The following is a 13,337-nucleotide window of genomic DNA, read 5'->3' as shown; positions in this document are numbered from 1 at the left end:
AAAATACTCTAAGACCATTCAAAACTGATGATGGTTAGTTCTGAGGCAGAGAAATGGACAAAAAAAGCAGAACAGAAACAATTTGGGAGAGAAATGAGAGTTGACGTGGGAGCAGAAGCAAGGATAGGCAGGGATTTGATCATGAGCATGAAAAGATTGAAATTCATGTTAAGAGTAATTCAACCCAGCTTATTTTCCATTGCAAAAAGCCTTTAACATTTTGTTCTGCTCTACAGAAATGTTCATGCTGTCATTATCACTAGCATTTGAGTTCTTTTCAGTTCAGTAGTGGGAAATAGGTGTCAAATAGCTCGTGTGTAGTTCATTCCTTCCTTTTGACCTCTCAGGTGGAAGAGTAATTGCATAGGTGAATATTTTCTTTTGGTGGTGTTTCTTGGCTTGGTTCTTTCTAATTTATGTATAGAGGGAGTTAGTTTATATTTAGGTTATATCTGCACACAAGGTGTGTTTTGCACTTATGCTAGAGATGGGAGGTGTGAAGGGGAAGCAGGAAAGGAAAGGAAGAGGTGGGGAACAAAGGGAAAAGTCTGTGTTATACAGTGGAGAATAGTGAGATTTGTGATGGTTCTTCAGTCCTGAGGGACTTTAACAGTCTGTGTATAGCCATCTGAACATTTGGCTTCCTGCACAAAATAACTTTTTATCTTCCTGCTCAAATGAACTCTAGGTAAACCTAAGAGTTAGAGTTAGTTACTCTATACCTTGGGCACAATTTGCCTGGGGAACCTAGTTAATGTATTAAATACCCCTGTCCTGGAGGGTATAGTCCTCTAAAAAGACTGAGGTAGTGACCAAAACCTGTTGGCTTAGAGACGTTAAATAGCATAGTCACCACACTAAGAAAATATAGTTACATAATGAGAAATTAAGAGATTGAAAGAAATGCTTTCTGTTTCCTATGGGATGTGAAAATATCTGGATTAGAAAGGAGTCTGGAGAGGTCTCTGAGGCCTTTCTCCTGCCTTCGGGCAGGACCAAACATGCTTAAGTCATTCCTGATATGTGTTATTTTGGGTTGTTCTTAAAATACCTTTTACTACTCATGAGCCTCATTGGTTCTGTGCCCATTCCCTTTGTGCATTTATAATAGTTCGTAGGCTTCCTGTTTCCAGCAACTTTTTGTACAGTTGAAAATCAGCCATTGCTCACTTCTGCAGAATAGGGTGTGAGGTTTTCTTCATGGGTCATTAATATCACTCTCCTGCTTTTACCCACATTATGAGATCCCTGTCTTTTTCTTCTTTTTTTTTTGTTTTTTCTTGTTGGCAATAGAATGGTGGGTTGACTTAGGATCACTGTACTGTATGTGGAATTCCCCAGATCCCTTTTTGCATAATTGCTATTTGGCCAGACTCTTCCCACCAAGGCCTGGTCATTCCTACCTCAGTGTTGGACTCGTCACATGCTCTAGTTGTATTAAATGTCTTCTATTTCAGTCTAGTTTCTCCAGATATTTTCTGTTCATAATCTACAGTCCTGAAAAGAGCAGCCTCTCCCAGTTTCATATCTTCATGCAGAAGAAACACCTCATAATCAGTCCCAATTCATTTGGTCCAGGCAGTTCCCCATGTTTCTGGCAGAGACAGGGGTGCGTAGGCCAGATATCTCATTCTGCTCCTGGTTGCCATATTTCCTTGGGACTCACAGACCATTCCCTATGATCTGACATCTGTATATTCACTCATGTGATGGGGGAAAGACCCTTAGTAAAGACAGCAGGTGAAAATGGCATGATCGACAATAAAACAATACGTCTGAACGACAGCATGTTCTTGGTTACTCCAAAGATGCATTTGGGAAAAAAAAAATGTTTGCTGCAGACTATGTGAGCATCCTGTTCCCAGTTTTCTCTCTCGGACAGTCTAGGGGTGGGGAGAAGCTGAGTGGTTTACTAGATGTTTGTATATAGCACCTCTGAGGAAACGGTAAAGCTTCAGGCAATACTGAACCTTCAGTGCATGGATAGACCATTTGTATTCCTTGCAAAGTATATCTGGGCAGACAGCAAGGAAGAAAGTTTAACATACAGTTTTCCCTCATCCTGCTGGAAGATCAGAGTTGCAATCTGTAGTTTTGAAACATAGGCAGCTGATTAAAACAGATTTGTTACAAATAACTTTAACCAGAGTTGACTACGGGTAAAGTGAAAAAGAGGCCAGTTTTTCCAAGTTGTGGTTTGTAGAAATAACGTATATACTTCTAATGAGGAGGGCATTGTTGAACATCAGCAAGAAAGGAATGGAATGGCATGGGTTTTATTTAGGAATGGAAATTTGGTCTATTTCTTTGGTCTGTCTTGTGGAGGACTGGGAAAAAAACCCTATTCTAGAGGATACAGTTACAATATTTAAGATAATAGGGGTGAAAGTCTATGAGTTGGCTCCTACTACAGCTGAAAGCAAGGCAAAAATATCTATACCACTTATTATGGAGGAATATTAGCAACATTCCTCAGATTAAATATTGCTAATGAATCAGCAAATAACAAAGATATGAAGGAATAGCAATTACTTAGGACAATAACAGAGTAGCAAGGCACTAGGAATACACCAAAGCTAATTAGATAATAATTGGGAAGACAGCCCTGTTTCATAATACCAACATGTCATACTGCTGCCCTAAAAAAACCCAAAACAAAACAAAACAAAGCATGGTATTGTATTTTTAGGCTTCAGAGTTAACCTCATGTAATTTAACAAATGGAAAGAGAGAGATCCAGATCACTAGATACCTATTAATCTGACTTTAGTAGTCTTACTAAGCTTTTGAAGAAATGAAGGAAAAAGTAATTAATTAAACACCTGGAAGTAAAAGGAAGTTAGAGTAAAATGCAGCAGATGTTTATCAACAGTGACTTGTTCAGTATTAACTTGATCTCCTTCACTGATACAAGTACAGTAGTTTCTTCTCAAACAAGAGAAATGCAATACATCTGTCTAGTTTTTCAAATGTCAATAAAACATTTGATATACTGTGATGATGGAAATTATTAGCTAAACCAGGGAAGATGAGGTTTAAGAGAGGAATTGCAAAGTGAGTTGTGAACTGGCAAATGGAATTTGCCTCGCAATTTATACTGATGGGTTAACAGCTGGCTGAGAGATTAGAGATGCTCAGAGACCAGTGCTGGAGCTGATGCTGTTTAATGCTTCGACCTTGACTCAAAATTAGGAATATCTTGACAAATGTGCTGATGATACAGACTGAGCCTAGAAAAATAAGCAAAAAGATTTGGATTGCACCATGGAAGTTGTAGCACAGAGGAATACTGTTGACAACAATAACAAGAATTTCTGTAAAAAGATAGAGCTTGTTGATTGGAAGTGATTGAAGACAAGAACGATGGGAAAGTACTGAAGGTATTTAATGTATGGAGCAATCTCAGGATGACTTTGAGCCACTGTTCTGAGGTAGTCAGAAGAATACTATATATCAAGGAAAATAATTTCAGTAAAGAAATACAAAAATGTTGATCAAGTCTGAAATCACAAAACATTGGTAAGACCTCCTCCAGAATACTTATTAGGTAACAAGTGCAACTGGGGAGCAGAGCTGCAAGGAAGAACTACAACAGAAAATCTATTTTCCAACAGGAGACTTGTGTTCATAAGAATAACAGCTGAGAGAAGTTATGATTGATCTCTACAAAGTCATCAGATGTAAATCCCAAAGAAGAAAAGTTGCTTAAGCCAAAGTGAATGTTACCAAATAAAATACCAGACAAAACAGCATCTGTAAACTCTCTATGGATAAATTTTGAGGTGGAAATTAAAAGAAAGTGTATCACGCTTGAAGAAATGAAGTTATATACCTGCCTTTCAGAAGGAGCTATAGAGGAAGAAAGTTCTCAAAATGGAGTCATCCAGATTTTGAAAGCAGCAGTACTGAAAATATAGGTGTCCACAACAGGAAGGAACACAACTTGGTGACTAGAAACTTACAGTTTACTTCCAATTCTCTTGTTTTGTGGCAGCTTCTATCTTCAGAGGCTGGTTCAGGAGGGAAGTGCGGTTTTGAAGTTTGGTTTTTTTAATGTAATGCAACCTTATTCCTAAAAGGAGGCAAAGGAATGGAATTACCTACAGAGTCTTTTAATACAAATAAACTGCAAATAGAGCATGTGTTGGTTTTGAGTGTATAAATTTTGTGTATATACTACATGATAAGCACAAAGTGGATAAACTATATGATTGTATATACTTAAATAATTTTAAAAATACAAATTTCTTAGAAATTTCTTAGAAATTCTTAGAAAGATGGATACGGAAATACATAGGCAAGATACCTTCTATCTTACCAGTATTTGCACCTTACCATTACTCTATAGCAAGAGAAGCGTTTGAAAGATAATGGAGTGAACAGTTAGAAATTATAATTGTCTTGGTACCTCTACTGAATTCAAAAAGGGTTTTTTTGCAATGTTTTCATTCCGGTTACCTAAAATTTCCTGTAAACTCTATTATAGTGGGTAAGGTTTGTCCAAAAATGGACACATGAGCAGCAGATGATGTTACACAAGTTTGCTAATGGATTAAATAGAAAATAAATATTATAATTCTATCTGATAAAATAAACTAACAGAAAATTGAGGGTGAAGGGAGGGCTTAAGGAAATGATCCTGTACTTTGATTTGAACTCCAGTTAGCACTAATATTAAGATATTGTTTCCTCCTTATTTCTTACTACATCATATTAAGAACAGGGGAAAAACAGATGAGTAAAAAAGAAGTTTAGCAGATGCAGACTAGGTGAATCCAACCATCATACTAGAAGTATAAAATTAACATCAAGGAGTTTGCTGAATATCTCTGTTTTTATGACTTAATATGCTCCATTTAATGATACAGATAAATATCTTTTTTTCCTATTTCCCCAGATTAAGTCATTTACCTCAGTTATATAGTCAATAATGCAGTATCTTTACTAGTTATGGTACAATAAATGTAAGTTACACCACACTAAAATGTGAAAATAGTTGCTGGCATTACGTGTGAGACTTCATATAAATAGCTGGCAAAATTCACATAGAAAAATGTTTAGTTTGGTCATTGGAAAAATTCTTCTAACGTACTGTGTGTTCAAATGTAAATGAAGAAGAAGATACATCAAAAGCAGTTATTTTGGAAGGCTGGAAAAAATACAGAACCATATTCTGATTTAGGAACTTTTGTAGATGTTTATATCCTTGAATAAAAGTTACTTTTATGAGATTATTTTTGGAACATCAATACTGTCTGCATTGCCTACTCTTGTACACACCAGCTATGAAATCATATAAATTGTTAATCATTTGGGTGTTTAGAAATGTACTATTATATGCCCTTTGTGTTGAGAACACAACAGAAAGTCATCACCTATTAGGGGAATAGCAGTAATCAGCTCTATCTGTTCATTTAGCCTGCCACACTTACAAAACTAAATTAATTCACTTAAACCCTGTTGAAAACATAATTTATTGAACTGTGATAATTGCCTCAGGTTGTTTCACGGTATTTTACTGTGGCAACAAAATTTTTAAATGATCTTTTTCTTGGTTTAGAAGAGCATTTCTTCGAGCACTAATTTTAACCAAGCCAGTATTTTCTGATCTTTTGAAAAAGAAAGAATGGGTAGCCTTGAGTAGTACGGGCTGATATAGGGTATAAGACACCTATATCGTGTATATTCTGAGGTACTTGTACTGGCATGCATAAAACCCAAAATCTTTTCTAAATGTGAGCACACAATGTTCAAGTCTCTAATGCATATCATGACATAGATTATTCTTGGTAGGTGAGTCAGGTATGCCAGTGCTGTTAATTGGAACTTGAGGAGATATGAGACCATAAGCTTGTAAGGGGTTCACCCAGATACTTTCAGTTTCCGTAAATTGCAAGATAGGAAAGGAAAGCTGTCCCTGGGTGTTATTTAATAGAGTATTGTTAACTATCACGGGAATATGATGAAATTCAGATTTATCTTAGAAATCAGGAGACTTAATTTGTAATGCATTTATGAAAATATTTTAATTTGTTTGTCTAATAGGGGGTCTTCTAATTTTCATTTTTAATGTCAAAATAAAAAGGCGTAGTTCATAAATTAGTTTTGGCCAACTCAACATGAAAGAAAAGCTCCTTTAGTTCTTGATCAAAAATGCAGAGCCTGTACCGAGTCTGACTGTAACAAATTTAATAAGAAAAAAAAAAAGATTCTTTGAAATGATATTTCAAAGCCCTGTCAAAGAAAAGAAATTTAATAGTTTCAAAGGTGAAAGTGCATGGTAATTCTCATTTTTAACTATCTTTGATAGAAAAGAAACTGGCCAAACTCAAATCTTTGAAATCATATTTAGATAATATTTCAAACAATAAATATATGTTCTGCTATAACTTTGGTTTTTGTTGTTCCACTTTGTCTTTTGCATTCCTTCCACTCTCCAGCAACAGTGTAGCTGGAGAAGAAAAGCAGGTGGGTGGGAGAAACGTGAACAACACTTGCCACAAATCCCTATGAAGAGAAAACTTTTACAGCTTTTATACTGAAGCCAATTGTTTGCTTTAATAATGCAGCATTAGTAATTTCCATCCCAGCTAGCAAGCAATCTGCCTCCGCTTTATGCCGGTGCTGGCGATAGAAAGATAAATAGCAACTCACTGGCATTCTTTCTTTAACTTTCAGTCAGTTGTGGGACTGGAGTCCTTGAGGCATGACACCACCTGCACAGCAGGAGGAGGTGTGACTTGTGATGTTCTTTTTGTTTTGACAGCTCGGTACCAGTCGTATGTAGCTTAGAACTCTAATTTATGATGGGTGAATGTATTCCACCTTTATTGCACTTTTTTGCTGTTTTTAAAAGGGCTGCAGCAGAACCTCGATGAATCATCTTTTGTGCAGTTGTGTGTTCAGATATAAATTCTGTTAATCTGCCTAAAATAACAGGGATTAATTACCAGACAAGGACATGATACACTGCTTGGGCAGCTCACAATTTAGCTGTGTATAAATCTTGATGCTCATTTAGGTTTTTCTTTCTGTTTTTGCATCTCGTCCTGACAGGTGTGTGCCCAATCACTGTGAACACGGTGGCAAATGCACCCAGACGTGGGACAGCTTCAAGTGCACTTGCGATGGAACTGGATACAGTGGCGCCACTTGTCATAACTGTAAGCCATCCTGCAGTTTCGAAATTGCCATGGAGTAGGGAAGACACTGATGTCTTTTGGTTGAGATAAAAAGTCAAAGTCTTCCTCTCTGGTGGTTAAAGATCCTAAAACCGTTTCTGAAAGGAGATGTTGACTTAATCATACTCCATCTTATCCACGTAGGGGTGTATTTATATAGCGCTGTGCTGCACCATGCAAGGGACCAAAGCAGTACAGCTGTCTTAGTTGGGTATACCGAGCAACCACATTCTCAGCAATTGCACCCTTGAGTTTTACATGGAAATAGTGAATCTGCCCTAAACTGTTGTGGAGAGCTGCCAACCACTGCTAAAGAGCTGCTGGTTTAGGTTGCTAATCCTGAAGCAAGTTTATATACTGATTATTGGCCATTATAAAATCAAATTATGTATTCTGTTGTTATGAGTTTCTCAAATAAGAACAATTCCTATGAACTCCACAAGCCCTACACTATTAAAGCACAGAAAGGAGAGAGAAAGGTACAGTTGCTCTTTTTATCGGTTCTGAACAATGTATACCAAGTCAGCAACATGTGTCTTCTGTTCCTTCTCTCATATGCTAAAAGTGGGATTTTCATCTGTGACATGTATTCTAAAATATCTAGAAGATGCAGAAAACATTCAGTCCTTACTTTTCTCCATTTTTTCTTTTGCAAACAACCTCTTAATATTAAGGAGAGAGGAAAAATGCTTTTGAGCAGGTGAAGCCAGGATTTAGAGATATAAGTTTATATTACTTTACTATTTACCTTAACTACAGCTGTGTAAAATTTTATGAAGATAATTGTGTGTGCAGACGAGCTTTTAAGAGATAACCTAACATAGTTCAGCTTTCTTCTTGAGTCCCAAAGAGAAGTAGCAAGGACAAATGGATGGCATCCCTTTTCTGAAATCACATTTATTACAAAGGAAAGAAATAATAATCCAAGGAGCTGTGAATATTTCTCTTAATAGGATTTTCACCTTCCTTTTATGGATAAAACAGTGCAATAAGGCAAGTAAAAGGCACTGCTGGACTGCAGTATCAGAAGAGGGATTTGGAGTATATTGTCCTGTCTTTAGGTGTGGAAAGGATAAAGTGTGTGGGATTATGGCAGTCCAGGTCATTTGGAGACACATTGTTCAAGAACCTTTACTTTTTTTTATTTCAGACAAAGTGTCTAGCATGGATGGCCAAGATTTTGTATTATTTCATTTCTGTGTTTAAAGAGACCAAAATTTTACTTTTTACCATGTATGTTGCTATACTTTTAGTAGTCTTCTTTCTTAGAAAATGAGGGTGAGCAGAAAGTTATTTACTTGATAGATATCCTGTCAGAGTATGTCAAGTCTTTTGCCTTTCTAGGGTATAGAATTTAATGGCACAAAAATGAGCGAAAAGGAAAAATTACAGCAGCAAGCTATAAACCGAGACAACTTTAACTCTGCCTTTATTGAGCAAGCAATAGCTATCAGTTTTTACAAAGCATGTTCCATTATGAGGTATAGCTGCAAATAATGAGGGAATTTGTTGAAGCTTGCCAAAGGTTGCAGTTATGTAGACTGTCCTGAGGTCTGGGGCCTCAGCTCTGCTACGATGGTACCGACGCTGTCTGTCCTTTCCTGCTTGTGCAGTGTGCGTGTGTACTCGGACATGCTTGTGGTGCTGCCCTTTGCTTCTGAGTTCTGATGTTTGTGGCAACAGCATTACAGGGAAGTTGGCATGATAACTGGTGGTGGCATAAAAATAGCTGAAAGCAATTTTAAACAGTATTGCAGGTTGTATGAAATGCTGTAAAATTTAGCAGATGTCATGATTCTGTGGAATAGGAAAGTGTTTAAGTGCAGATAGCACTTTTTCAGTACCATTTTACTTAAATATAAGGTTATTTTACAAAACAAATGCTATTATACTCTACAGTAAATTATATATTTCTTTTTTCAATGCATGTTTGTGCAGTAGGTGCACCAGGGCATTTCTCAAAGAGGTCGGAGTCAAGACCATGTTAGTGGGGGATTGTAACTCCACAGCTGATGACTGTAATGAGTTTGAGTTTTGCTGAACTTAAAGGAAAAAGATAATTCTGTATTACTGAAGGTTTCTTTTCAGTGAATTGATTTTGCTTTGGTAAGGGAATTCAACACTTTCCTGAGCTTTTGACCTGAAACAAGGCAAGGCTTTGCAGCCTTGACTGAATTTCAGATTGCAGTTTAAGGTTCCTTTGAAGTTGAAATTCAAAGACAAACTCAAGGTATGAACTCCTTGAAGTGAAACAGCGAAAAATCTTCGCATGAAATCCTTGTGAATCAAAATGGCTTTGTTTCGCACGTAGTATGTTTATAGTGTGACAGTGAAAACAACAGTTAGTCAAGAAAGATTGAGAGATGTATTCTGGGGCTGAGACGTAGCAGAAACTATAAAAATAAAATAAACAGCTACAGAAGGAAAAAAACGAAATAATAAATCTGAAATAACAACTTAAATTCTTATTGTCTCTCCATTTGTGTAAAACAATTATGTACATTTACCATTTTAAGATCATGAAATAATTTGCTTTTCAAAATACGGCATTGTTAGAGGAAGGCTTTTCATCTTTCAGAGACACAACAAAATCTTCAAGCTCTGTGTCCACTATCTTGTTATTTGTCAAAGGCTTAAGCTGCCATTCACAGAAAAACACGTCTCTACTCCACAATAATTTGTTTCAGCCAGCTACAACTGGGTCCCTGGAGCTGTGATGAATTAACCAAAACTACTGGAAAGTTGTATCTCTCATTGCATGGTAAATACCCTAGAAGTCTGCCAGATTTCCTTTGGTGAACAGGTAACAACTGCCCAAGTGAATGCTGTGGCCTGGCAAATGTCAGACTAGAGCATAGATTTTTATCATTTATCATTTTATCACAAGACTAAATGATAAATGAGTGTATTTACCTAAAAATAATGATTTACGGTGATGAAACAGTTACAAGATTATTTAAAAATTAATTATTAGGGTTATTAACAGCAAGTAACATCCTTGCTAGCTTTATTGTATCAGCTATATTTTAATCCCTGATTAATTAACCTTTACAGCCTGCCAAAGGCTGACCTTCCATGCAGAGTTCTTAAAGTGGTATTTTTCCAGAGCCTATTGGTAAATGGTTCCTGGAACCTTTGAGAACAGCAGCTCATTTTACTTACTACTTCTCATCTCCATCATGATCTTCAGGTAAAACTGCTCTGCTGCACTTCGTGTGAGTTATACATCTAGTTTTAAAGTCTAATGTGCTTCCTGCTCTTTACAGCTTCTTTAAGACAGAGTGGTATAAATTTACAAATTGTGTATCAGGATAAATAATAATCATTCAAGCTTCTTTGTCTCAGATTTTTAATATATAGCTCCGTTTATGCTTTCTCTAGAATCTGCACGTAAGAGAAACATAATAAAGGACTTGAAGAGTTTACCATGACTCTGATGCGTCTACCTACCATCTCATGCATAAACTTTGTTAGATTTAGGAATAAACCAGGAGAACCAAGTTTGATCATGTTTGCCTTCTCCTAATGATTTCCAGTAGCAAAAAAGTCCAATTTGCACTTACAAGGTCTATCTTAATTATAGCTGTTATTACTCATATGAGAGACAAGTTCTAGTCTTCTTTAATTTCACCTTCAAACAAACACTGTCCTTACTTGTACAGGTGTACAGCCCCCACTCCTTCAAGAATATTGGACAGGAAAGGGTTTGCTTCTAGATCTTCACTTATTCCACAGGAGGGACTAACATCAAGCTCACAATCTGTTGCCTGTTAGTTCTGTAAAAGCAGTAGGAGAAATACAACCTTACATACTCTCTGTCACTAGAAGAGGCATTAATCACATGGGAAGATACAGAGCATGCAACTCTGTCGAGAAAGAACCTACACAATTTTTATATTTTTAGATCAGCAATGTGCTGTAAGTTTTCTTTTTCAAAGCGAGTACTTGAAACAATGCCGTGATTCTTAGTTTCAGTGTAACGGATCTTGACGTCTGAATTCTCTGCTTTGTCTCCTCATAGCTTGTTGTGAATAAATGTTACCCTCCATTTTGGAACGTGATTCAAAGATAATGAGGAATAAAGCACTGAGCTTTTCTTTAAATGATAACTACGTTAAGTGTCAGTGGAAGTCTAATGGGCATTGATATTTTTCCCAGGAATATTGACCTTCTCCCTTAAATGATATATTGCTTTAATAATGAGCTTAATAGTATCTAGAAACAGACTTTGAGTAAGAATCATTCCACATGCATTGTGGAAGCCGTGATAATTTAGATTTCTGATTGTTGCCAAAACCAGTAATCAGAACCCCAAATTTAATCTGCATAGGCTGAGCTCTCCAGCAAGACCTCCAACAATTAATTTGTAGTAAACTGATTTTCCTGTATTTCCATAAATGAGGAAACACCTGAAGCACTGGACTCTCTACGATTAGAGTCCAGAAAGGAAAGGATGGCATGGCAGTAGTATTTTCCTGTTGACAATTTAGGAAACAGTTCCATAGTGAGAAAGAAAATACATAATTTGGCAAAAATGTGCTCTGACCTTTAGGGGAAAAAAAAAAAAAAGAAACTGTATGGATATATCGTCATTCCAAACAAGCACAGTATGGTTTTCCATTTCCTTGGAGATTGGGGCAGTTCTGAGAACAACGTGGTTATTCTTTGTGATCTCAAACCGATTTTTTAGAAAAGGCAAAGGCCTTGCAGTTTCACAAGCACATTAATGCATTATTTGATCAGGAATAAGAGATTCTCTTAACAAGTCACAGACTACATCTATGGAAGCTTTTTACTTTCTTACAGTTTAATAGAGGGAAGGGGAAAGTGTGACTAAAGAATAGAAAAAAACCACTTTTACAAAAATGTGTCTGCTGCAATTGAAAATAAGCAATGTTGCAGGCTGTCTTAGTTGTTCAACCTAATCTGAGTGAGATAAGGCAGACTGTCCCTTTGGAGTAAGGTTGTTTAGGTTCTCATGAATCAGGTCGTATAACTACGGACTCATAAAGTCACTAATTACGCTCAAGAGAGCGTACAGACAGCCAGAGTGCCTCCAGGCAGCAGCAGAATAACCATCTTCGCTAGGTAATCTGAACGTGGAGTGTCATTACAGACAAAACACAGGAAAACCTCTCTAAGGTTTCTACCATCTGACCAGATGACAGTGGTGTTTGTCATACTGGGTGCTATTGAAAGGCATTTAAAGGACAGAGCAAGCGTCAGGCACAGTCAACAAGGGTTCACAAAGGGAAAGTCCTGTCTAACTAATTTGATACCCTTCTACACTAGAGTCACCCATCTAGCTGCTAAAGGGAAGACAGGGGATGTAGTTTTTCTGGATTTTAGTAAGGCTTCTGATACTGTCCCTTACAGAATCCTTCTGGACAAGTTGTCCAGCTGTGAGATGAGCAGGTGGACTGTGCGCTGGGTGAAGAGAAGCGTGCCTTGGCAGCCAAGAGGTTCTGGGCCCCACCATTTAAAGAGGTTAAGGTACTTGAAAGTGTCCAACAAAGCTGGTGAAGGGGCTGGAAGACATGTCCTGTGAGGAGAGTCTGAGGACACTGGGTTTGTCTAGTTTAGAAAGAAGGAGGCTGAGGGACGACCTCATTGCTCTCTCCAGCTTCCTGAGGAGAGGAAGTAGAGAGGGAGGTGCTGATCTTTCCCTGGTACCCGTTGCCAGGACGCATGGGAATGGCTCACAGCTGTGTCTGTCAGGGGAGGTTCAGATTGGACACGAGGAAACATTCCTTACCAAGGCCATGGTCAAACCTGGAACAGGCTCCCTGGAGAAGTGGTCGACGCCCCAAGTCTATCAGCATTTAAGAGGTGTTTTGTCAATGCCCTTAACAACATGCTTTACCTTTTGGTCAGCCCTGAAGTGGTCAGGCAGTTGGACTAGTTGGTCGTCGTAGGTCCCTTCCAACTCAACTATTCTATTCTATTCTATTCTATTCTATTCTATTCTATTCTATTCTATTCTATTCTATTCTATTCTATTCTATTCCCTGCGTTGATGATGAGTCGAGTAATGATGAGACCGTTAATTTGCCTGAAATGCCAGGGGTTTTTCATCTCCAAAAACACTCAAAGACACAATGAAAAAGGTTAGAAGTGGAAGCAGGAATTTATTTTGTGTTATTTTATGTTACTTAT

The 13,337-nt window shown here is 37.4% G+C and overlaps 1 protein-coding gene across 1 annotated transcript in view; it reads left to right on the top strand.

The window, feature by feature from the left end:
• The window catches only part of CNTNAP2 (contactin associated protein 2), a 1,192,916-nt gene that overhangs the window by 790,612 nt on the left and 388,967 nt on the right, over positions 1-13,337 (top strand). The window contains exon 11 of the mRNA XM_054190578.1: positions 7,057-7,197. Within this exon, the coding sequence (XP_054046553.1) occupies positions 7,057-7,197 (141 nt within the window). The remainder of the gene's footprint in view (positions 1-7,056; positions 7,198-13,337) is intronic.

This window comes from Rissa tridactyla, chromosome 2 (genome assembly GCF_028500815.1).
Source record: "Rissa tridactyla isolate bRisTri1 chromosome 2, bRisTri1.patW.cur.20221130, whole genome shotgun sequence".
Classification (NCBI taxonomy): Eukaryota; Metazoa; Chordata; class Aves; order Charadriiformes; family Laridae; genus Rissa; species Rissa tridactyla.
Note: the sequence above shows the minus strand (reverse complement) of the source record. Positions and strands in the feature narration are given on the sequence as shown.